The 26,041-nt window shown below is 47.4% G+C and overlaps 2 protein-coding genes across 2 annotated transcripts; one reads left to right on the top strand and one right to left on the bottom strand.

Annotated features, from left to right (window-relative positions):
• The first annotated feature begins 3,036 nt into the window (after positions 1–3,036).
• si:dkey-225f5.4 lies at positions 3,037–7,445 on the top strand. The gene is made up of 9 exons (XM_047038496.1): positions 3,037–3,096; positions 3,435–3,534; positions 3,658–3,781; positions 3,956–4,113; positions 4,257–4,399; positions 4,840–5,020; positions 5,132–5,271; positions 5,512–5,674; positions 7,014–7,445. Exons 1-9 carry the CDS (start codon positions 3,074–3,076, stop codon positions 7,077–7,079), a joined length of 1,098 nt encoding a protein of 365 aa, XP_046894452.1. The 5' UTR covers positions 3,037–3,073; the 3' UTR covers positions 7,080–7,445.
• Positions 7,446–11,771: 4,326 nt separating this feature from the next.
• nr1d1 (nuclear receptor subfamily 1, group d, member 1) lies at positions 11,772–18,812 on the bottom strand. Its single transcript, XM_047038423.1, has 8 exons — positions 18,317–18,812; positions 14,801–15,118; positions 14,335–14,423; positions 14,068–14,212; positions 13,193–13,932; positions 12,752–12,937; positions 12,392–12,602; positions 11,772–12,018 (listed from the first exon to the last, which is right to left on the bottom strand). The coding sequence occupies exons 1-8, from the start codon at positions 18,348–18,350 to the stop codon at positions 11,822–11,824; spliced, it is 1,920 nt and encodes a 639-aa protein (XP_046894379.1). The 5' UTR covers positions 18,351–18,812; the 3' UTR covers positions 11,772–11,821.
• Positions 18,813–26,041: the final 7,229 nt, after the last annotated feature.

Genomic DNA, 26,041 nt, shown 5'->3' on the forward strand with positions numbered 1-26,041 from the left:
GTCTCGCCCTTCAATCCTTTTGATTTTCACAGTGCTCCTCTCTAATTTGACTCTTAACACGTCCTCTCTGCCTTGAACCCGTTTTTATTTGAGTGTTTTGTATTCCACAGAATGAGGAGGGTGGGTTTTTTTTTTATCGTTTCAATTTTGGAGTTGGAGGGTTTCTCTCCTCCGCTGGGCACCTCAGTGTTTGCTTCCTCATCTCTTCAGATGGTTCTCCTTTTATTTACTATAACTTTTACATTTCTTTCTCTTGCTTTAGTTTGGAATATAGATCATTTGATCTTTTGATCACATTTTAATGCACAGACTTCTTAATAAATAAAATAAAAAAAACTGCTACTAAATAAGATGAAATACTAACATGTAACTCATTACATGACGTAAGTAATACCTGTGCCCAACAGGACATTTGTTTCTGTTCTCTAAAGAGAGAGAGTAGGATCCGGTGGTTTGGTGTGTACCCGCAGACGGCAGGGAGGGAGAGGCGGCGGTGGCTCACCTTTCTTGTCATCGTGTACACAGAGAAACGTTACAAACACAAACCCAGTTCACGCTCCTGGTCTGTGGCAAACGCAAATGGCTCACTATATACTGCCCACATTCAAACCCCCCCTCCAGTCAGAAATCCAAACGGATGTCCTCTCGTATGCAAACTGTGCACGATAGCTTGCCGAGTTGTAGTCACGCGACAACATTTCGCAAATGGCTTGTGGACTTTGGATTCAGATCTTCACAATTGAACCCCAGTAATAAGTTGCAATATTCATTCAGGCTCCCCATCTAAGCTTAGGTTGGCATGTTGACGATAGACCCGAGAGAAGCGGTGACTTTTGAAACAAAGATGCACACCCCACCCAACCTTGTTAGCTTTGGCTCATCGTTGGATGACTCCAGAGAGATGGGTGCTACGAAGACGAAACAACCTCACACATAACTAGGAACGCTACCTCAACACTCAGCCATAAGATTGTTATTATGATCAAAACCAGACAAGAGCCACAGTGCATGTTACAGTCTAGTTTGTCTCTTTCACTTTAATTTATTTTCTTTCTTTTCTTTTATCATTTTACTTTTTGGGTTTTGAATTTACCTCTCCGGCTTAGAGTTGGGCCTGTAAAAACGAGAGCACGGTTCGGGGAGTGGAGGAGCAGGAGGGCTAGAGCTGTGTGGCGGTTTGTTAGCTTCATCCGTCACGCTCCTTAAAAAAAATCTTAGATGCTAATTTTGATCCGTTTTTATTTTATATCCTCATCTAATGTTTATGAGAAAGCTTTTAGAGGAATTAACTGATCCTAGATCTGTATGTAACAGCAGATTCACCCCAATACTCTTTTAGTGGAATCAGGGCGTTGCATTCTAAGGGGTGGAACACTGAGTAGCTTCAATACCTCAGTACACCACACTCTGTGCCTGTGCCAGGCTCCCCAAAGCCCAGACTTCACTACCCATAGTCCTGTGCTCCTGCCCAGACTTCACTACCCATAGTCCTGTGCTCCAGCTCTACCCTCACCCACTTCCCTTACCTTGTGACTACACTTCCTGAATCAAGGGGCACGATACCTGTAACCATGTAATTTTTTGTTGATCTACCTCTTAGGAAAAAATAGGAAATGGTAAAATGAAAAAAGGACACAAAAAAAATATTAAAATTTGAAAATACTAAAACGAAAAATAAGTAAATGAATGAATAACCGGGTAGTGGCATCTCCATATACTGTAGTTGATAGTCTATTAAAGGAAATGAAAAAAAAACTTTTAATTCTTCCAAAGATGATTTTTTTTCTCTCCATTGTTAGAAATTGTTTTGAAAGGATTATGAAATGGATAAAATGACAGAGGGAGAGATGAACATCAGTTTTCTTCCACAAATGAGGTGAACAAGATTTAATTATCCAGTTTGCATATTTGTTCTTCATTAGAATTACGATTTTAACTTCAAAATCTTCATCTTTTTATTTTGTTTGATTTTATTTTCTGATTGCTTTTTTTTTCAAATGACATAGGATTGTATTTCTTGTGTTTGGGTGCATTTAGGATCCTCTCTTTGTGAACTGCAACATTAATAACACTCTGTGCAACCCTGCAGAGCAGCATGATGTCTAAACCATTTGATTTCTATTTCATTTCTAATGATTTATTTGAAAAGAAAGGACCTGTTTAGCTTGCCGGACGCAGGGGGTGGAGGGGAGAAGGGCAAGGTGGCCCGTCTGTATGTCTCCTTCCACCCCCTGCCCTCCTGGCCCTGACAATATGGACTTTCAACTTCTGCCTGCCTGATTTCTTTAGTTCTCATCAACACTTGTTTTAAACTCCTTGTAAACAAAACAGAACATAGATATGAATGTGTTATTAAAAGATGAGAAAAACAGATTCCATCCCTGTCTTCTGACTGTATCTGTTCCAACACCCTGCCAACACATACCTTCCCTGTTGTTTTTGCAGACATATGGCGCTGCACAAGTGGAAATATGTCGACTCATAATATGCACATTATAGGCTACACATGGTAAATCAATTTAGCTAACTCAATAAACGTTTGCACTAAGTGAAGATGCGTCACCATGTAGGCGTCACATCTCCAAAGCGCCACAGGCAACAATCTTATACAGAGCTACAATGCGCATTTGTTGTTTTCTAAAAACAAGCACAACTTGACAGTAAATCCTAATACATGATTGGAAAAACTTGGGAGTGTAGACCAGAGGTCTTCAACCCTGGTTGTCAGGGATCCCCTGTCCTGCCTGTTTTAGATGTTTCCCTGCTCCAACACACCTGATTCAAATGAATGGGTCGTTATCTAGCTCTGTAGAAGCCTGCTTATGACCATTCATTTGAATCAGGTGTGTTGGAGCAGGGAAACATCTAAAACATGCAGGACAGGGTGACCTGAGGACCAGGATTGGGAACCCCTTATCTAGACTATATTCAATTTAACATATTTACCACTAGGCGAGGAAACGCACGGGGGGGACTTTGAGTGCCAGGTCAATGATTTGAGGAAGCCGCTCCTTTTCCGGTGCTCTCCAGCCAATCACAAACCAGACGATGCCGCCACTATTTGAGAACAGAAATGTCGACCGAAGAAATACAAGCGTAAGTTATGATGCTAAATTCAACAAGCTGTTTAAATACTATTTAAAATGGCCCTTCTCTTGAATGTACACCCAGTCAGGGTTGCCTTGAATATACATACATTCAGGTTTTACATGGAAACAACGTATTTACGCTTAGTAGGGAATGTTGGACAGACTTCGCCAGCAGAGTATGTAACCCATTAGCTAGCTAGCTAGGTATTGAGTAGTATTAATACTACTAACTACTAGAGTAGTACGTACAGGGCTGATTTACTTTAGCCCGATAGCTCATTATAAATTGTGTCAAGACGAGATCGCGAGATGTTTAGTTTGACGATCTCAAGCCCTTATATGCAGGTTACTGGAAAGATGCGACCCCGTACATTTGGATTTGTACGGCGGTGGAGAAGACCAACGCGAAGTCTGCAAGGCGGACGCTTTTCTGCCCAACCCGGTCGTGAGTATTCTAACACAATAGATGAGACCAATAACGCATTTTTTTAAAACATTAGTTTGCTGGGATGTACGGTTGCCACTTGAGTGAACTGGACACATCCGCTCTTGTGATGGTTGTGTGCAGGAGAGTCGTAAGATTCAGAAGATCCTGTCCAGTCAGCTGTGCGTTCTGAATGACATGATGGGTCTGTTAGAAAGACGGTGCTCGCCAGATGAACTGCTTAATGAACCCTGCCCGCCAAACCCAGGTCAAATATAATACACGACGTTACTCAAATTAACTCATACTTTAGCGCGCAACACACACATATAGCACACGAATATTGTATATTATCATATATATTATCGGGAGCAAAACGATACGCTATTGGACTGTCCAGCGGGGGTAATGTAACAATTCTGTGAGTCTTGTGTATTCAAAGGTAGCGAGGCTCACAGCCGATGGAATACCTTAAAGGCACAGTACAGAAAAGAAGTGAAACAGGTGGAGACCCTCATAGGCACCCTCCAGTCCAAGATCGACCAGCTGCACCTCAAACGAGACAAACTCACACAGCTGGTCAGCACCCTGGAGGAGCAGGTGAGCGCACGAACACCCAGCGCACGGCTTCACACGCCTGCTCCAAGCATTCTCTACCTGTCCTCTCTCTCTGTATCTCTCTCTGTAGCACTCTCTCAGCCATTTCCTTGTCTCTTCTCCCTGTGTTCTCCCCCGCCCGACAGAGGAAGACCAGCGTGCAGCTGGAGTGCTCCCTGCAGGCTGCTCGAGAGGCCTTGCACCTGTGTGAAGGCCAGCTGGCCCAGGCCAGGCAGGAAACGGAGACAGTCGTCAATCACCTGGGAGACTGGCAGCTTCACAAAGACGAGTGAGAGACTCCTCGCACGCTCACAAACACGCAGCGCCCGGCAAAAGACAGGCAACACCTCATCTTTTATCATTTGAGAGATGTTCCTGTTGTTTAAATGCAACTGACTAGGTCATTTCACGGGAGGAAGGTTGACGTTGACCAAAATGTACAGATGTTGGTACAAAAGGCGTCCTTTTCATCAAACTGTCACCTTAAGCACTTTGTGGACAACATGCGAACTCGTTGCATACATGTAGGTTGAATGCCCGACAGACCACGTTTGAGTGGCTGCATTCATGTGTTAAAACAATGAAAAACTGGCGGTGCATGTCTCTCAAAAACGCTCAAAGGCTCTGTTTCCAAACTGTCGCCAAGCCCTGTAACATGCAGTTGTCTTCATCTTCAGAGAGTCTTCATGACGTGTACGATAACAGGAGGACGGGTCTCCTGTGTTTCAGGCTGCAGGCCTGTGTGTCTGCCACCGAGGGAGTGATGCAGTACAGCTTGTTATCCGTCAGCCAATCAGAGCTGTGCCTGGAGTTGAGGCCCCGCCTCTACGGAAGCTCCTCCTCCCACGGACAGTTGGAGCCGCTCAAACTGACCGTGAGCTGGAGCCACGACGACCGTTTCTGTTTACAGGTATGACACATGGCAACCGTTGTGGCTCATCACTGTGTTCACCTGTCGGCAGACACTCCGTGTGTGTGTGTGTGTGTTTCCTGACATTGAACACGTGTTTCTTCTTCTAAGATGTGCCAGGGGACTGCTGGGATGCCGGAGGAGTGTGTGAGGGGCCGTGTGTCTGAGCTGAGCGCCGCCCTGCTGGAGGTGCTGCAGCGCTACAGCAGCCAGGGAGAGATGCTGGCTGAGATCCAGTCCCTGCACTCCAGGTACAGCTGCACACCCCGCACAGAAAGACCCTCCGCCGTGGAGAGAGACAGGCCAAATTCCATCCACGATACTGCAGTCCCGTTGCTCCAAGACTCCCTGTTTTTTTTAGCCCTAGTAAAAAATGAAACCACAACCGACCGATAAATGAACCATCATTCATCAGATGAATAAATCCTTCAGACTGCTAAAGTGCTTGCCTCCGACGTGCAGCGCTAATCACCTGTCTCTTGTGTGTGGAGGTTCGCCATTGACTGGCGCCCAGCAAAGAGGCAGCTGGTCTTCCTGAAGTCTTCTTCTGTGGTGTGCACCCTGGAGGTGGAGGAGGGCTACCCATCCAGGGGCCGGGCCTCGCTGCTGTCCGTACGCAGAGACACGGGCCTTGTGGAGAGCTGCCTCCTGCAGGTAACACCACACCTCCTGCAGGTAACACCTCCTACAGGTAACACCACACCTCCTGCAGGTCACACCACCTGCAGGTAACACCTCCTGCAGGTAACACCACACCTCCTGCAGGTAACACCACACCTCCTGCAGGTAACACCACACCTCCTGCAGGTAACACCACACCACCTGCAGGTAACACCACACCTCCTACAGGTAACACCACACCACCTGCAGGTAACACCACACCTCCTGCAGGTAACACCACACCTCCTGCAGGTAACACCACACCACCTGCAGGTAACACCACACCACCTGCAGGTAACACCACACCACCTGCAGGTAACACCACACCTCCTGCAGGTAACACCTCCTGCAGGTAACACCTCCTGCAGGTAACACCACACCACCTGCAGGTAACACCACACCACCTGCAGGTAACACCACACCTCCTGCAGGTAACACCACACCACCTGCAGGTAACACCACACCTCCTACAGGTAACACCACACCACCTGCAGGTAACACCACACCTCCTGCAGGTAACACCACACCACCTGCAGGTAACACCACACCTCCTGCAGGTAACACCACACCTCCTGTAGGTAACACCACACCTCCTGCAGGTAACACCACACCTCCTGCAGGTAACACCACACCTCCTGCAGGTCACACCTCCTGCAGGTCACACCACACCTCCTGCAGGTCACACCACACCTCCTGCAGGTAACACCACACCTCCTGCAGGTAACACCACACCTCCTGCAGGTCACACCACACCTCCTGCAGGTAACACCTCCTGCAGGTAACACCTCCTGCAGGTCACACCACACCTCCTGCAGGTCACACCACACCTCCTGCAGGTAACACCTCCTGCAGGTCACACCACACCTCCTGCAGGTAACACCACACCTCCTGCAGGTAACACCACACATCCTGCAGGTAACACCACACCTCCTGCAGGTAACACCTCCTGCAGGTAACACCACACCTCCTGCAGGTAACACCACACCAGGAGCTGCCGTTTCAGTATATTTTGAAAATGACAAATCTCTCCCCACACACACACATACTTTTTATTAATGAAATCATAAATAAATTAAAAACGGACCATCAACGGCCACATCCTGTCATGAATAAAAAAAGCTGTCGCACACACGTGAACAAACAAACCCTCGCTCCTGTACCCCACCAGGCCTTGTTCAGGGCCTCCACCTTCATAATCCCGTGCATCCTCATCTCTCCTCTCTTCCTGGTCACGTGGGCAACCGTTCATGCTGTGAAGTTCTTGTCTGTAGTTGATCTAATACACCATCTCCTTCCTGAGGGTTAATCAGTCATGCTTGTGTGTTCTCCCCAGCACCCCAAGGACTCCCCATCGCTGACCGAGTGGTTGGTCTTCCTCTCCTGTAACGACGACATCTGACCAGCTGTCTGACCATGACCCCTCCCCCTGCTCAGTCTCCACAGACGCGTCACTACAGAACAGGTTCTCTTCAGGTCTACAATCATCCTTCTGTGAGCGTGTTCGACTGTTGCTCCCTCAATGGCAGAAGATTCCAGAAGGACCCTTGATTAGGGGCCAAAACAAATTTATTTGATAAGCTTGCATGACCTCTTATGTGGCAGTGTCTGGGAAAAGGTTCTGTTTCAGTAACGTGACACAAGGTGGCGCCCTTTCTTTAAAACAACTGATGTCGTTCAACATTTAATGTTCCTCTGGTGTGTGTTTGTGTTATTTTTCCATATCCCATATGTGTAAACAAGTCTCATGTCAAATAAATGTTTTCCGCCTGGAGCTGCGTTGCTGTGATTTGGGTCTGACTGCATCTTTGAGTTTGAGTGTGAAACTTACAATAGTTCTTCTAGAAAGTTTCAATAATTCCTAATAATCACTTCAAGGTAGTCTACAGCACTCTTGACCAGCCTTTCCCAACACTGGTCATTGTTTCCCACAGATTAGAAATCTAGTTGTGGCGGGCGTGGGGGGGGGGGGGGGGGGGGGGGGGGGTAGGGTTGTCCGACCGGAGGGGGGGGGGGGGGGGGTCGTAATAATTCCTTCGTTAATAATTCGCTACACAGTTAATTTGTTAATAATTTGTTACATTAAATATTAATCCAAAAAGATTCACACCTTCACAAAATTAACAACAACTAACATATCATTTCTGCATTATGCATGTATAGCAACGCTAGTGCTAAACAGCTATTTAACTGGTCGGCTCCATGACGCCGGGTAAGTAGCTAGCTCCTGAGACTTCTCACCAAAAGAACGAAGAGGAACCTTCGAGGTACCTAGCAAAAAGTAGCCTCAACTTTCCTCGACTTTTAGCTACGGCACTAATGCTGAAAGCTCGCTGATATAGCTGTCGGTCTTACTAGAACGGCGTATGTATGCATTGTTGCTAACGTGTTGTGACTGTGTGCATATGTGAGAAAGACGCATGAGTGACAGAGAGACGGAGGGAGAGCAGGGAAAAGGAAATGCAGCTGAACGAATACGCTGCGCATTTTAACCTAAATGGCGTTAAAAAAAATGTTTTACGAAGCGCAATATGTGGCGGCCGGTGTTGATTCTGTGGCGCACCGCCACAAATTAGTCTATGTGTGGGAAACACTGCTGGTCCTCAAGTGCCCCCTGTTCAGCATGTTCTAGATGTTTCCCTGCTCCAACACACCTGGTGGCAAGGAATAGGTTGTTAAAACGCCAGATCAGAACGATTCATCTGAATCAGGTGTGTTGGGGCAGGGAAACATCTAGATCAGTGGTTCTCAAACCTGTCCTCAGGGACCCCCTGTCCTGCTTGTTTGAGATGTTTCCCTGCTCCAACACACCTGATTCAAATGTATGTTCGTTACCAGGCTTTACAGAGCTAGATAACGACCCTTTTATTTGAATCAGGTGTGTTGGAGCAGGGAAACATCTAAAACATGCAGGACAAGAGGTCCCTGAGGACCAGGATTGAGAACCACCGATCTAGATCTAGAACATGCAGGACAGCGGGTCCCGAGGACCAGGGTTGGGAAAGGTGAGAGAGAGCTCGAAACAAGTCCTGCAGTGACCTTGTCTGGCCACAGGGGGGCAGCGTGTTAGTGCCGGGGCTGGGGTGGGCCCCTCAAGGGCCTCTGCATTCCACCACTCTCCCAGCATGCACTACTCTCCACGCTGCACGCTGACAGAACAAAAGATGAGTTAACCTGCACACAAGTCCATGTTCTGTGTCCCCACTTCCCAACCTTTTATCTAAATCGTTTGGTTGTGCACTTGCAGGTCTGTTTAAGAGCACAACATCAACAACAAATTCCAATCCTATCTGTTGTTTTTTCAATATATGTTTGTTGGCATTTTTCATGCTTTATTGGACACATTTTGGCAAGGGGGAGACAAGCAGCAAAGGGCTACGGCCGGATTCAAGCCTAGCTATTTGCCCTCCCCCCCCCAACCTGCATGTTTTATACGTCCATGAGAGGTTGTGTGTCCTTCAGAAAAGAGACGGCAGTTGGGACGGTTCCTGTGTCCACAGCCCACCCCTGGGTGAGCCAGGCTGCCTGCAGCAGGCCAGCTGAGCCGGGATCCAGGTCTCCAACCTCCCTAACATACAGCTTCACACTTCCACAACACCTGTCGTCTGGTGCACTGCAGGAAAAGTGGATTACAAATACTATACGTTACACAACACTCACTCGGAAAAGGGACGAAGTGCTTCAGCGTCACGGTGTGACTGTGCTACGGTCAGCAGAAACGCTGGTCTCGCATGGTTTTCAAACTGTCACATTTGTCCTCCCTGCCTCGTGTCCCTCCCTGCCTCATGTCCCTCCCTGCCTCCTGCCTCTCTATTGGCCCCTGTTTTGAGAGCACAGTGGACCTCTGCCAATGGAGCGCGGTGACTTGGCTATGCGGACATTCTGACCCAGTTCTTATCCAAGTGGTTCTCTGTTGTAACTTCCTTTAGCTCTCAGTCTCCTTCAGCTGAACTCACTTTCTCCTCAGTTTTGGGAGGGTGGACTGAGAGTGTTCGTCCTCAGCGCCCCCATAACTTGGTTTGTTAATAATGAATGTGTTACTTTTCTATTAATCAACAGAATTTCTGTTGATGAGAACGATCGTCTGTGATTCATTTGCTTTTCTCTGTCTGTTTAAGAACAGTGAACAAAAGTCAATGTTATTTTTTGATTGATTTCTGTTATCATCTGTGGTTTTCAAAGGGCGGTTTAACAAATATTCCTGGTCCTGTTCCATGAAAAGTTGGTTCATTTGGAGGTGTTTTTGTAGGGCTTTTCTAGTCCAAGTTTAACGATGTTACACTGGATGCTTTAGGTTTCGCACGCATAGCTGCAGGCAAATGAAGTGCTCCTCACAACCAAATCCTGTAGACTCAAAACCATCTCCTAAAAACGAAGGGTCTGACTTCGGCTTCCTTGTTGTCGTTCTTTTACAGAGAGATGGTTGAAAGTGAGGGTCAGTGTTGGAAAACTAGGTCAGGAGTGGAGAGGAGTGATTGGATATGACACTGAGACCATACCTCAGGTGGATTGCGTGTGTACCGTGTAGGCTAAGGCCTCACCACATGGGCCTGGGTTTGAATCCGGCTCAGACCAGAGAGACTCTCCCTACAAGTCCTGTCATTCTTCTCTGTCTAACCGATTATAGCAGGGATGCCCTAAGATGTATATCTTTAAATCTCTGTACTGGTACTGCTTCTGGTACTGCTTCTGGTACTGCTTCGTAGAGGAAGGTCATGATGTCAGAGTTCACGTCTCCTGGACCAGCAAGTGTGTTTACTGAGACTACACTCAGGCACATGAACGGTGTCCATGATCTGGTCCAGTTTATAATGCTTGTGTAAAACTACAGTGTCGATACTTAGCACCACCTTCTGTGGTTATGATGTGTGGGTAGTCTGGTCAAGGGCATTACTTATCTGCCCTCAAAAAGACCAGCGCTCAACACAGATCTACTGTACGGCGCAAAAGTCTTAAGCCCCAAATATTTATTTACCTGAATATTGTCTTATATTGTCTGAATATTGTTTTTCTGTATTTGTGTGGCAGTATAAAAATCCAATTAAGGTTTTTTTTTTTTGTCGTTTCTATTCCTTAGTTCGGAAAGCTTGACTTTTTTACCTTTGTATTTAGGTCTAAGACTTTGACCCATTACTGTAGCTCAGCCGTGAGGTAACTAGAACTACTGAATAAAAGCCAAAGGACACACAGAATTCAAAGATGTTTTTCTTTTATAACGCATTTACAACGTGAAACACTTCTGAAAGACGTATCATCTGAATATTTTGTTTTTCATATGCATACACTCAAATTAAAATGTTATATATATTTGTACCCGCACATTTATAATAACTTTTGCACCATGAGCTTTTTTTCATCTTAACAAAATATATATGTGTATATATCATACACAGCTTCCAAACATTTCAAGTATTCATTAATATTTACATGGTAAATATGTACAAGGTCAGAATGCAGTATATAGAAGAGGTGTGTGATTCTGCATCTGTCATACAGCATATGTACAGTGGTGGGTTTAGAAGCCACACCTGATTGGCTGGCTGTGCATATAGCAGTCAGGTGAGTATAGAAGACAGTCCTGATTGGCTGGCTGTGCATATAGCAGTCAGGTGAGTATAGAAGACAGTCCTGATTGGCTGGCTGTGCATATAGCGGTCAGGTGGAAGGCCCAATCTGGCCTGGGTGTGTTTGTATGATGGGGGGGGGGGGGGGGGTGACCCCGCACTCTGCTGGCTTTGGTTCTCATCACTGGGGTTTGTTTGATCTGCACCCCCAGACCTGCCAGGTGCTGATGAGGCAGGGCTGGAGAGGAGGTGATCCTCCTTGCCCCAGTTTTGGTGGTCGTCTCCTTCTGGTTGGACCGCGGGAGGCAAAGGGGGGTCGGGGAGGCTTGGATTGCGGTAGTCTGTACGGCTTACGGCGGTTTGCCTCCCCCCCCCCCCCCCCCCCCACCTCTTGTGAGTCATCATCGCTCTCAGACCCTCTAAGCAGTCCTCACCCACTGTCACTTGTCACCTCATTGGCTGACGACGAGGAAGAGCGACGGAATGTCATTTCCTGGTTCTCCTTTCGTTTTCGCAGTCTTTCTCCCCCCCCCCCCCCCCCCCCCCCCAAACAGAGCTGTCGCCGCGGGGGGCGCCGTCCTCACGCGTCGATGCGGAAGGAGAGCAGCTTCTCCGAGTGCATGTTGTTGAGCGTGCGCAGGTCGGGCAGCTTCAGCAGCAGCTTGGTGAAGCGCGACGTGTCCCCGGGGACGCTCTGGCACACCAGGGCACGCAGCGCCCGGATCAGACTCTCCTGGAGCGTCTCCAACGAGTCCACGTTCTCGATGCCCGAGCGATCTGGCCGGGGGAGGGAGAGAGAGGAGGAGGACGACCGTGAATACAAGAGCTACGTTTGCAAACATGCTAGCTACTTCCTATGGATAGATAGCCCTCCTTAAAGTAAGGAAGAGGCTTCATGAGTTGCGTTCAAAACTGTGAATCTGACCACCCCACTTTTGATTAAGGAATTGTTGCAAATGTAACTGTTGCATCCTCAGTCTGTCCCACCCCCACGTGAAAACAAACCTACACCCCCTGCTGTGTCCAGACTGACACAGCTACAGCTAAAGGCCTCAGTGCTGTCATCGCCAAACATCGGCCCTCAAGAGACCCCTCTTTTCAAAGTGTTACGACCCGTGTAAATCCCCCCCCCCGACCGCACGCCTCTCACCTGCAGACACCAGCACCACGGCCGTGAACAGACCCAGCTCCTCGGCCGTGAGCTCCAGAGAACTCAGCTTCTCGCTGAAGTCAAACATGGTGCCCAGCAGGGTGCCCATGCCCATGGCCTGCAGGGCCTCCAGACTGTAGGTGGCGCCAGAGATGAACGTTACCGTGTGGTCCTTGACGTTGAACAGAGAGGCGAAGCGCACCATCAGCACCTGAGAGAGAGAGAGAGAGAGGATGTAGAAATGAATGATTCCTAGGATGAACAAACATGAAGAATCGTTTGGACGCCTGTATATTGAAGACAGCCCCTCAGCGGTGTTCGTCTGAGAGTCTGTGAGTGGACCTCTGTGGGCGTTCGTACCTCGAAGGTGCCAGCCTTCAGCAGGGTGACCTGGTCGTGCTGGGAGAGCGCGCTGAACCCGGGGATGAACTTGGCGAACTCCACCACCTCCCTCACCGCCGGCGTGAAGCTGAGTGAGAAGTCCTCCCAGATCTCCTGCGGGGTCTTGTTGGGGTCGACCTGGGGGCACATGTTCATGGGACATGCCTGGGGGAGGGAACAGAGAGAGGGGGAGGGGGGAGTTAGACCACCGTTCTCTACATGGAAGTACTACGTCATGGAGCAACTAGAGGGCTTGAACCAGGGGCGTAGGGTTTGATTTCAAATGTGAGTGTGGGGGGACGGACTTGCCCTTTAAAAGAATTTGGGTGTGTCATGAAACCTAACGAAATGTGTTATGAAACCCAAGCCCCCTGTCGTGAACTGAACTTGGCGGGTGCTGAGTCATGAGACTGGACTCACCAGAAGGATGTCCTTGCGGTTCTTCCACGGGCAGTTTTGTCCCTGGTGAGCAGTGGCTGGCTCAGGACCCTGGTGCCCGCTCATCAGGTTACTGTTGAGACTCCGCCTCCCGTTGTTCTGACCCGGCGGGCAGCTCGACGCCGGGGAGACGGACACGTGGTGGCGCCCGTTGTCTGGCGTGGCCTCGTAGCCTTGGCGATGGTGCTGGGTCACGTTGTTGTTGTGGTGATAGATGGTGTTGAGGCCGTTGACGTGGTAACCGGCGGGGCAGTGGTTGGGCCCCCAGTTGTCCGGCTCGCCGTTGTGTTGCCGCCCGGTGGGCGCGGCCAGTTTGTCGTGGGCGTAGACGAAGGTCTCGCGGTGCGCCCGGGCGATGGCGGTGATGGTGCCGTCAACGCCGGGGCTGGGCGGGCACAGGGGGGGGCTCTGAGCCGGGGGAGCGAGGGGAGAGTAGGCGGGGGCCGGGGGAGAGGGGGAAGGGTCCTGTGGCAGGGCGGTGGGCTGAGGCTGGGGGGCCAGGGTGAGGCCTGGGCAGGGGGAGGAGGAGGAGGCGGGATGGGTGGAGGCCGGGGAGCCGGAGGTGAGGCTGGCCAGCTGGAAGTCGCTCTGCAGCTGGTTGTTGAGGCTGGCCAGCTGGAAGTCGCTCTGCAGCTGGTTGTTGACCATGTTGTTCATAGCGCTTTGCATCTCGGCCAGCATGCGCTGCTTTTCCCGTTTGGGGATGCGGCCGAAGCGGACGGCTGGACGGAGGGAGAAGGAGACTGGGTCAGACGTGTTCTCTACCGTCAGAAGCTCATTCATCACTAGACACACTGTGTTGGCGGCGTTGGCCCCGCAGCGTCACGGTCAATTCAGCCGTGTCTCCGTCCACTCACCATCTCGGGACATTCCCACAGACAGGCACTTCTTGAAGCGGCACTGCTGGCAGCGGTTGCGGTTGATCCTCATGATGGTGCACGTCTCGTTCTTCAGGCACTTCTTGTACTGGATGTTCTGCTGGATGCTGCGACGGAAGAAACCCTGAGAGGAGGAAGGAGAGGGGGGGTTTAGCCTACCACTCTGGGGACGTGTGGCTTTAAATGGACAAGAGGCTGTGTGTGTGTATATGTGAGTGTGTGTGTGTGTGTTGGTTAGCAGCTCACCTTACAGCCTTCACAGGCGTGCACGCCGTAGTGAAAGCCCGAGGCCACGTCTCCGCACACTTTACACAGCAGCACCATTCCGTTCAGTTCTGGAGGCGGGAAAATCAAACATGAGGCGAGGAGGTCCACGCTCGTCTCTCAGCGCTGCCACTGGCTCATAACTCACACGCAGCTGTCTAACCTACAACACATTCTTTCTCAGGTAGGAAGTGTGTCGAAAACTACAACCCATAAATCTCTTTGGCTTCCCGGTAGCTCAGTGGATAAGTGTGCGTACCATGTAGGCTGAGGCCTCTCTCTCTCTCTCTCTCTCTATCTCTCTCTCTCTCTCTCTCTCTCTCTCTCTCTCTCTCTACCTTTCCTGTCACACTTCACATAAAACTGTCAAAAAATTTCAAAAGGCATAAAAGAATGCCCCATTCCTATATCTTTCAGATAGAAGCTGTGTGTCTGTGTCGGTACTTACTAGTAAGGCTGGCCACCGACTTGCTCGGGGAAGAGCGAAAGGAGTTGGAGTCCTCCCGTCGTCGCGGGGACCCCCCGGAGCTGGAGGAAGAGGAGGCGGCGTCCTCGGCCGCTGAACCCGAGCCGAAGCTGCCGCTGCTGGGGTAGGCGTGGCCGGAGGAGCCCTGGGAGCCGCTGGGTGACGGGGGGAAGCAGGAGGTGCCGAAGCAGGGCTGGGAGAGCGACTGCAGGCTGGAGTTGGAGTTCTCGCTGTACATGGAGAGCGGACTGGTCCGGTTGGGGGAGCCTCCGCAGGAGCCGACGTAGGAGATCACGCCCCCTGCAGGACCAAGAGGAGACGGCAGGGTTACATTTAGTCATTTAGCTGACGGTCTTATCCAGAGCGACTTACAGTTAGTACAGGGACATTCCCCCCCAAGGCAAGTAGGGTGAAGTGCCTTGCCCAAGGTGGGTTAGCTTGGAAGTGCGGCTGGTGTGTTGCACGTGCGGCGGGGGAGGAGGGAGCGGGGGAGGAGGGAGCGGGGGCGAGGACTTGGGCTGCGTTCAGATGAGCTCCTCTCGCCAGCAGCGAGGGGGCGGAGGCATCTGTGTCGCTCGTCTTCCAAGGGATTTACGCAATCGTGCGAGGGAACCATGGAAACAGAAAGGCCGCCTTGGTGAGGTCCCCAGGAATGCAAGGTTTTCCAGGAAGTGTGGGCATGTGGGCAGGAGAGGGGTCGAGTTGTCTCAAAAGTAGCTTTCATTTTGGGGGGATCTAAGGGCAACCAGCACATCCTTGCCCTGCAAGAGAGACTCTGCCCTTTCCACACTCAGGAGGAGCTCTCGGTAAAGGCCTGAAATACGACATGGTCGTGTAACAAGGAGTCACCTGCCGAGAAGCGATGATGATCCAGAGAAACCTAACGCTGCGTACGGAATGAGCTGCTTGGACCAGCCTGGAGCGGTCTTCTCCTCCCCCGGACTCATCTGCATCTCATCTCACATCCCCCTCAGAAGAAAACACGTTCTGCACTTGTGCCATAATGGTCTCAGTGGGGGGGGGGGGGGGGGGGGGGGGGGGGGGGGGGGGGGGGGGTCTGTAGACCTGCATAGCAGATGAAGATCTGTGCCCATGTGCCAAGGCTGCACATGTTCAGACACCAAGACGGAGAAGGAGGACCCAACTCCGTGGCTAAAACGCATGACTGTTGACATGTACCGTGTAAGTGCTAGTTTTACAGTATGAACTTTGGAAATAGTCAATACCGGAGGATTAGATATGGGTGCTAAATAAAGATGCCCTTGAGAGGCCTCTGTTTACCTCCCCGGAGTTACAGGCAAGCAGACCCGTGTTTAACTGGGGTGTTTTCTCAAGTTAATGATTCATTAAAGGATTTCTTAACTGGTTGCTGCTAAACAGTAACACAAATTATGTTAGTTTAGCATGACCAAACCTGGCAACGGTTCAACTTCCTCATGCAGAGAGAACAGGGAGCAGCTGATACAGTAATGCAGATACTGTCAGCGTTTTAATCTTACTGATCTTCAAAAAGACAGTTATTCTGCAATACATTCCAACAGAGAGTCCCCTGCTTGACTTGTTTTGATATGTATACATTTGTAACTGTCGCTTTTGAGGTTGATCTTTGTTTTTACTTATTCTGCAACCGTGTACACAGTCGCCAAAACACTTGCATTTCGTTTGGGACTAGTGAACCGAACTGAAATGGAGTGTGTCTCAGACTAAGAGTCTGTTCTGTTCTTTAAGGGACATTCCAAGCTGGCAGCCAGACAGCCAGCCAAACAACTCCTTGGTCATTACATAACCTACGATTAGAACAGAAGGTCATAGTGTCAGGTGTCACTACAACAGCAACACGTGAATCTCCTTCTCTCTTACATGAATTATTTCATTGTGAACCATTCTGAAACTAAATTAAAACGAGAATTTTACCAAGGACTTTTGTCTCAGACCAATATTGTATGTAGCTACCAACTAGGTCACTGAAAGCAATGAGATGTTATGTCAATTTGAAGTAATTTTTTTAAACATGAGTTATTTACATTTATAGGCAGAGTTTGAGTCTAAACCCTTTCACAACAATAATAAAAAAATATCTTGGAAAAAAAATCGGTTTACAAACATGAGCCTTTAAAGGAAATGGAACACCTTTTCCATAAGAACGCTGCATGACATGAGACCGACACGGAACAACGAGTTTGACTGCGGCCTCGTGCGCGCTTGGGGAGCGCTGTGTGGATTGGTTAGGACAGCGCTCTTGGTCACGCCCCTTCTCCACGTGCAGCAGTACAGACATCAGGCGCAACAACGGGACTGGACCACGAAATCCCGCCCAGAAAACACACCCACTTGTTCCAGCGCGGTCTCACGTTCCTACACACCCATTCATTTCATACGCTAGCGCTATCCATGGTACTACACTGCACACTGCCAGCCAACTTGTTAATTTTAACCCACAATACGTATTTGGTGCATGCATAGGCATAGTTGAATAGTTCCGGAAAACTAAGAATATGATCTACAATAAAGGACACAACACACATATAGAGCAAGTCATAGGCTATTTGGATGTTGACCTAATGCCTACGCTATTGGCTAATTTGTTTTTATTAAATTAATGCTATGTTTCTCTTTAGGCGCATATGTTTTTAGGTTTAGGTGTTCGACAAACCCTAACGTATTGATTTCGTGTCATGTGTGTCCTCGTGATAGTGTCAGGAAAAGAAGTTACGTCTTGGGATGCCTTCCGTGTCCCACTTTTAATGCGGACACACGAGTGGATGATACCTCGCTCGGATCGCGACGATTTCTCGGTGAGCTACCCAATTGCAGCGCGCACATGGCTCGCAAGGCTGCGTCACCCACGGACTCGAGGGAGGAGGCGTCCAACTCTGACGAGGAATTATGTAATGAGCTCGACCAGTAACCAATAGCGAGTCGCGGAGGAGAGTGAATGAAAACAAAAAGCACATGGCTGGCTAGGCGGTCCATGTGAATCGGTACCGAACACGCGTTTCTGCCTGCATCACCGGGATTCTAAACACCTGACTTTTGTTTCGTGACCTACTTTCCCAGACACTTTGAGAACAGTCTGTCTGAACCCGTAATGTCCTCTTTTCCTCGTACTGTATTTCAATGGACGGTTTCGGAATTTACAAGATGACAAATTTACAGAAACTAGATTACATTACAATCTCAGTGCTCTCGCCAATGTCTAAGACACGTTTGTGCCAGTCATCCTAAACTCTTCATGAATGAGAGCAGCCAAAATATTCACTGCTGGATGAGAATTGGTCTAACCCTAAACACAACATCAGCTTTAGGCCTATATTAAGTTGCATTAAACACCGTCTCCACAATACAACATCACTGCAATAGACAGATCAGCAACTTAGTTCAACTCATTCAGGTTCTTCGAAACACATTTTTAAGTCACTGATAGCCTACATATCCACTAAATAGCAACCGTTTTCATGGACAAACCGTTACGAATGTATGCAAATCACTTATATTTACCTGTATTGTTATTTGTGTCCATGGCTGTCGTCATAGTGAGTCAATTTAAGACTACAGTTGCTCTTCAGAAAAGTCCTTCTTTCCAAACTTCGTCTCCTGTCGGAAGGGTGTCGGACTAGGCAGTTTATAAACACAACTCAAATTATTGCAATAACGAGACCATTCTTTGTTTATCAGTTGTAGTAGCTGCAATCGAACTTCGTTCCATCCAGTAACAGGTAAATAAGGTTGATGACAATGAACCTAAGGGTAAAGCCTCAGTAGCGCGCGAGTCCGTGCGTAATGATGATCATCTCACAGAGGAATGAATGTGTGAATAGAAAAGAGCGTGGTCTGTTGTCACTCTCTGTCTTTGTCGCTCTGAGCCGCAGTACCCAAATCGGCCCGCTTTTCACCCGCTGCTCACAGTCTCTCATCCCTGCAAACAGAACGAGGACGCGCAGTCTTGCCCGCACGCGGCTGAAAACGGGACCATGTGACCCCGGGGGAGTGCCTCGTGCCCTAGTGACACACATTTCTCTAAACACATCCTCGATACTTCTTGTACATCTCCGAGCACGTGGACTTGCCTGCTCTGTCTGTGACAACGGGGCTTGTAGTTCTTTGAGCAAGTTGAGATGATACTTCGAGTAAACGTTATCATGTTTTACAGGCAAGTCTGGGGGATATTCTAACCGTGATCTAGGCTACTCACGTGTATCAGCTATCATTCTATTGCTATCGTTTACGCTATGCACTCCCTTGAAAGATTCAACATCATTATTAATTAGCCTAATCCTCACACACAACAAAATAGGCAAACATGACGTTTATAATAATTATTATAGAATATTTTCAAGTCAACAAAACCCTTTAAGGGCTATGAAATGTGCACTCACTGTTAAGATGTTAATAGCCCCGACATGTAGGAAACGTTATTAGGTGACTTTACGGACACGTGCCTTAAAGTAAACGTGATTTTACATTGAACGTATGAAAAACAGTTTCTGATGGTATGTGGATCAGTAACGTCGATTTGGTTCAAGCTTGGCTTCTACCAGGTTGGCTGTATTTAAATAACAAGTTATGTCGTTGATTATTTTACTTGGTAGTAGTACTCATATAATAAGACCTCGTTGTATAGGAATTGTACGGTATTATAGCCTACGTTGTCATTTAAATTTCCATTGTCTTTAGCAGACGAATTTATCCAAAGCGACATGCAAACAAATCATATGACTATATAGTCTATTGCAGGAAATCATAGATCATAAGTGTATTTCGGGGGTTAGAGTGAAGTGACGGACTGCGTAAAGCAAGAACATTCCGGACGAGTCCAACAATTATATCTCAAATACTGCAACACTATCACTGTGCAGCAAACACGTCGCATCTCATCTGACGTCATAACCCTTTAGTATAGCTAAATCAGCTCATGTCTAACTAAGAGAATTAAGACAACTTTAGTTTTGGCTGAACTCGTATAGGCAACAATGGAATTGGCGGAAAGCTGGCAAATAAGACATGGTTATGAGGATGGAATCGAGTAGGTTTGCCTATTGTATTTGCTTTTCCATTAAAGGCCTATATATACGTTGTAAATACATTATTAAATACTGTTTCCCAATATCATGCTGTTATTAAGATGATAGAATACAGTGCCCTCCAAAAGTATTGGAACAGTGAGGCCAATTCCTTTATTTTTGCTGTAGACTGAAAACATTTGGGCTTGACATCAAACGATGAATGTGAAACCAGAGATCAACGTTTCAGCTTTTATTTCCAGGTATTTACATCAGGATCTGATGCACAAATTAGAAAATATCACCTTTTTGTTCGAACCCACCCATTTGTCACGTGAGCAAAAGTATTGGAACATGTGACTGACAGGTGTGTTTTGTTGCCCAGGTGTGTCCTATTACATACATTATTCAATCAATAAATACCACTGAATGTCTACACTCAGGTTCAGATTGGGTAAGATAGGTTTTGTCTATGCAGACTGTATTCAGAGGTGAAAACAACATGAAAACCAGAGCGCTGTCTTTGGGTGAAAAACAAGCAATTGTGAGTCTTAGAGAAGATGGAAAATCAATCAGAGCCATTGCAGAAACATTGGCCATAGCCAGTACAACCATTTGGAATGTCCTGAAGAAGAGGAAAACTACTGGTGTACTAAGTAACAGACGTCGAACAGGTAGACCAAGGAAAACATCAGCAGTTGATGACAGAAACATTGTGAGAGCTGTAAAGAAAGACCCTAAAACAACTGTTAGTGAGATCAGCAACAACCTCCAGATGGCAGGAGTGAAGGTATCACTATCTACTGTTCGCAGAAGACTTCATGAACAAAAGTACAAGGGCTACACCAGAAGATGCAAACCACTCATTAGCAAGAAGAATAGGAAGGCCAGGCTGGAATTTGCCAAAAAGTACAGAGATGAACCTCAAAAATTCTGGGACAAAGTTTTATGGACTGATGAGACAAAGATTAACTTTTACCAAAGTGATGGAAAGGCTAAAGTTTGGAGAAAGAAAGGAACTGCTCATGATCCCAAACACACAAGCTCATCTGTGAAACACGGTGGAGGTAATGTCATGGCTTGGGCTTGCATGGCTTCTTCTGGGACGGGCTCATTAATCTTTATTGAGGATGTAACACATGATGGCAGCAGCAAAATGAACTCGGAAGTCTACAGAAACATTTTGTCTGCCAATTTAAGGAAAGATGCAACCAAACTGATTGGCAGAGCCTTCATCATGCAGCAAGATAACGACCCAAAACACACTGCCAAAACAACAAAGGAGTTCATCAGGGGCAAGAAATGGAAGGTATTAGACTGGCCAAGTCAATCTCCAGACTTAAACCCTATAGAGCATGCATTTTACCTGCTTAAGAGGAGACTGAAGGGAGGAACCCCACAAAACAAACAACAACTGAAAGAGGCTGCAGTGAAAGCCTGGGAAAGCATCCAAAAGGAAGAATGCAAAAGTTTGGTGACGTCAATGGGTCACAGACTTGCTGCAGTTATTGAAAGCAAAGGATTTGCAACTAAATATTAAGTCTTATTCACTTAAATATGTTTTAAGTATATCTGTTCCAATACTTTTGATCACATGACAAATGGGTGGATTCAAACAAAATGTGATATTTTCTTAGTTGTGCATCAGATCCTGATGTAAATACCTGGAAATAAAAGCTGAAACGTTGATCTCTGGTCTCACGTTCATTATTTGATGTCAAGCCCAAATGTTTTCAGTCTACAGCAAAAATAAAGGAATTCGCCTCACTGTTCCAATACTTTTGGAGGGCACTGTATATGTAGCAGGTGATTCACTGTGGGTGTTAGTGTAATTAGCACAGAACACAGTTGCCTATTAGGTCACTATGGCTCTTCACGTGAAGACATTTGGTAAAGTTGCCACAGTCTATTTTGAATCTAGGGCAGAGCGTGCACCTTCATAACTAGACAGCAGGTCACTTCGCGTGCCATTAGGCATCTTAATCACCTTCCCGCGTGCAGCCTCTTCTTGATTATATGGTTCTCGTAAACGACGATGCCCGTGCCTGTCCTCGTGAGGACATTCTTGGGCTATAATACCAGCTCATCAAGCTGCACGTTTCGTGTTTATCATTTGTTATAATTGAACGGTCTACGTATAAATGACACGCATACGCATAAATGACAATGATACGTTTGAGGAAATGCTGTTTATTAGATGTCTTGAGGTTTGATGCCAGAGAGATAGAGACAGAAGGAGAGAGAAAGAGATTTTTTCATAAATCAGAAATTTAAGAAATAAGTTTCATAAAACAGGTAGACGTGAAACAGTTATTCTATATCACCGCATGTGGTTCACAACATATTTGGGGGGATCTGGATATTTAATAAATATTTTCACTGACATAATACCCAAAACACTTTTGAGCGCCACTTGTTGAAAGGTGGTCTCTGTACAAGCTGATTCTTGTGTAATGATGCTCCGTGACACGTTTAATACACCTCGAGAGCCTTCTCTTTATTCGTCTCGTGCCATGGTATAACACCTGGCCATCCTACCGCCTTGCTCCCCGAGCCCCCTTGTGGAAGCCTCATCCCCAGAACCTCACGCCATTAACTAGATCCAGCATGTGAACAGTTACATGACAGTCTCAACTTAGAAAGTTACAAAGACAAGAATGTGGGGAAAGTGGGTCAACGACGCTTTGCTGCCTCCATAACCTACTATCCGCGTGACTCGTCATCGCTGACAGAACATGCAGGGGCGGACGGAACCTTGTAGGCTGCACTTTTTAAGAAAAATTGTTTGTCACATTCTATCTTTATATGAAAATGATTTCCTTCTTACTGCCTATGCGTAGTCTAAATCACGAAGACTATGTGTATCAATAGGCTGTAGACATAATCTGGAAGTTGATTTCAATCTTTAGTTGACTGTAGTTTAATTTTAATTTTTACCGAATATTTTATATTTTTAATATATTATCTGGGCAATTTTTTTTTACCTTGTAGTCTACAAAAACATGTATAGCCTGGATCTGCACGCACGTACAGGGAAAACTGCACACCAAAGCACACTCTCTTTTTCTCTCTCTTTTTCTCTCTCTTTTTCTCTCTCTCTCTCTCTGTCTCTCGCTCTCTCGTTCTGTGGGCTACTTCTTATTTTGTCGCAGGGTCCCCGTGTTCCATGTGAGTTCTAGAACGGAGCGGCGCGCTCTTCCAGTCCGGGAGCGTGAGCGAGGCAGTGTCGTCACTGCAAACATCGCATCAGATGTACGAATGGAAGCGGTCACAAGGCCGGTCCACGTGAGGGGGCGCTGTTACGACTGCTGCGGCTCTCAATGTGGAGCACTTCAGTCGGTGACGATCCTTTGCTCTATTTTCATGGAGAAAACTCCCGCCAGGAAGCCTTCAAGTAAACACTGCCCCTTTGAGCGGCATAAACACGTGAGCACAGGTAGCAATAATCGGCAGGCCTGCCCCCAAGAGAATCAGAATCAGAAAGGAGTTTAATCGCCATCAAAGTTTGCACAGACAAGGAATTTACTTTGGCAGGAAGGTGCATACATTAAACATACAGGGATCACAAGTGTACAAGTCTAACTATACTAACGGTACAAGGTCTAACTTGTAACTAACCCACCCGTCACCTACGGTCTTCTTCAGACAACCGCCTGGTGGTCCCACCGCTCAAGACTGCCCGGTCCCAACACAAGCTCTTCTCCTGCCTGGCCCCCCAATGGTGGAACCAGCTCCCCACCTCCATCAGGGACACTGACTGTCTCCCCACCTTCAAGAAAAGGCTCAAGACGCACTTGTTCCGGGAGTACAACGGCACTTAAGAATGCTTGGCTGGACTTGTTAGTTAGTTTCCTCCAGGATCACAATTACTCTTATTGAGTGACTTGTTGCTCTTTTAGGTTAGATATAACGAAGTTAAGTCTTGTACTCGCTGTGAAATATTTTACTGTTGATTGTTCTTCTACAGGTACAGGCCTGCACTTTTGTGGTTCATGTTGTTTAATTTGTAACTTGTATAACTGCATGCTCTTATGGGTCTTCCCTTTGGCACTTGTTTAGCTTTTCACAATGTATGCTTCATGTTTTGGCTACTTGCAATGTTTGGGACTATCTGGTTGTTATGATCAGTGACCTATGCTCTTTTGTAAGCTCTCTCTTGGAAGTCGCTTTGGATAAAAGTGTCTGCTAAATGAATACATGTAAATGTAACTAATACTAAGGGCTGTAAGAATTTAGGATACAAAAAAAATATAAAAAAATAAGTAGCTATGAGTACAATATAAAAATACAGATATACAAATAGGGTAACTTAGTGAAAATATGACAAGGGTGCAAAATTGGCAATGGTTTAAAGTCTGTGTGAGCCCTTGGCCTTGTTGAAGAGGCCAGTGGCAGAAGGAAACTGTTCATGTGGCGTGAGGTTTTGGTCCTGATGGACCGCAGCCTTCTGCCGGAGGGGAGTAGCTGGAACAGGGAGTGTCCAGGGTGGGAGGAGTCGGCCACAATCTTCCTCGGTTATGTGTGTCCCCAAGAGACTCACATAACCAGGCAGGCCTGTCCCCTAGAGACACACATAACCAGACAGGCCTGTCCCCAAAAGACACACATAACCAGACAGGCCTGTCCTCAAGAGACACACATAACCAGACAGGCCTGTCCCCTAAAGACACACATAACCAGACAGGCCTGTCCTCAAGAGACACACATAACCAGACAGGCCTGTCCCCGAGAGACACACATAACCAGGCAGGCCTGTCCCCAAGAGACACACATAACCAGGCAGGCCTGTCCCCTAGAGACACACATAACCAGACAGGCCTGTCCCCAAGAGACACACATAACCAGGCAGGCCTGTCCTCAAGAGACACACATAACCAGACAGGCCTGTCCCCAAGAGACACACATAACCAGGTAGGCCTGTCCCCTAGAGACACAAATAACCAGGCAGGCCTGTCCCCTAGAAACACACATAACCAGGCAGGCCTGTCCTCAAGAGACACACATAACCAGGCAGGCCTGTCCTCAAGAGACAAACATAACCAGGCAGGCCTGTCCTCAAGAGACACACATAACCAGGCAGGCCTGTCCCCTAGAGACACACATAACCAGACAGGCCTGTCCTCAAGAGACACACATAACCAGACAGGCCTGTCCCCGAGAGACACACATAACCAGGCAGGCCTGTCCCCAAGAGACACACATAACCAGGCAGGCCTGTCCCCTAAAGACACACATAACCAGACAGGCCTGTCCCCAAGAGACACACATAACCAGGCAGGCCTGTCCTCAAGAGACACACATAACCAGACAGGCCTGTCCCCAAGAGACACACATAACCAGGTAGGCCTGTCCCCTAGAGACACACATAACCAGGCAGGCCTGTCCCCTAGAAACACACATGACCAAGCAGGCCTGTCCTCAAGAGACACACATAACTAGACAGGCCTGTCCCCAAGAAACACACATAACCAGGCAGGCCTGTCCTCAAGAGACACACATAACCAGGCAGGCCCATACACCATTCCTGCAGGCTTGCCTCAAGGTCTATTACAAAACACTATGTACATTGTAGTCCATGCACAACTGATTTGTTGTCTTTGTTTCTGTGTGGTAAACAAATGCATTTTAAAGTATAGGCATTTCCTTACAACCCCCCCCCTCCCTAGTTTACAAAAAATATTTGGAACAAATATTGTTTTTTTTGAAAGGTTGAAACAACATTTTCGAAAACGGTTTAGAAAGAAAGAATTGCATCATTGATGAGTATTTGATGAGGACTGTATAATACTGTGAGCTCCGTTGCACAGCATGTCTCCACTGCCAAGACCAGGGTCAGGTCACATTCTCTCACTACGTCTGCGTCTGGGCATGCCCTCAACAGTCACTTTCACGTTCAAGACCACGCCTTTCCCTCGTCGTCTGCTAGGTTTCTGTGTGGTGTGAGTATTTCTAAAACTGGTTGTTCCCATCCTTGATTGTGATTGGCTATATCACATTCCATGCCGTTGTAAAATCCAGCATAACCTCACAGGTTGTCCTCATAACATTCTTTAACATTCCAGATTACTGCACATCGAATATTTCAAATTGAAAAAGACGGCAAAGGTGTCCATCTGGCTGTTGCGTGGCAACGATTTATGTAGGATCTATACTTTATAGTAGTGGAAGAATGACTGTTTATTATTAAACTATTTTGTTTCTAATTGTTTTTATTGATGAAACC

This window comes from Hypomesus transpacificus, chromosome 17 (assembly GCF_021917145.1).
Source record: "Hypomesus transpacificus isolate Combined female chromosome 17, fHypTra1, whole genome shotgun sequence".
NCBI lineage: Eukaryota > Metazoa > Chordata > Actinopteri > Osmeriformes > Osmeridae > Hypomesus > Hypomesus transpacificus.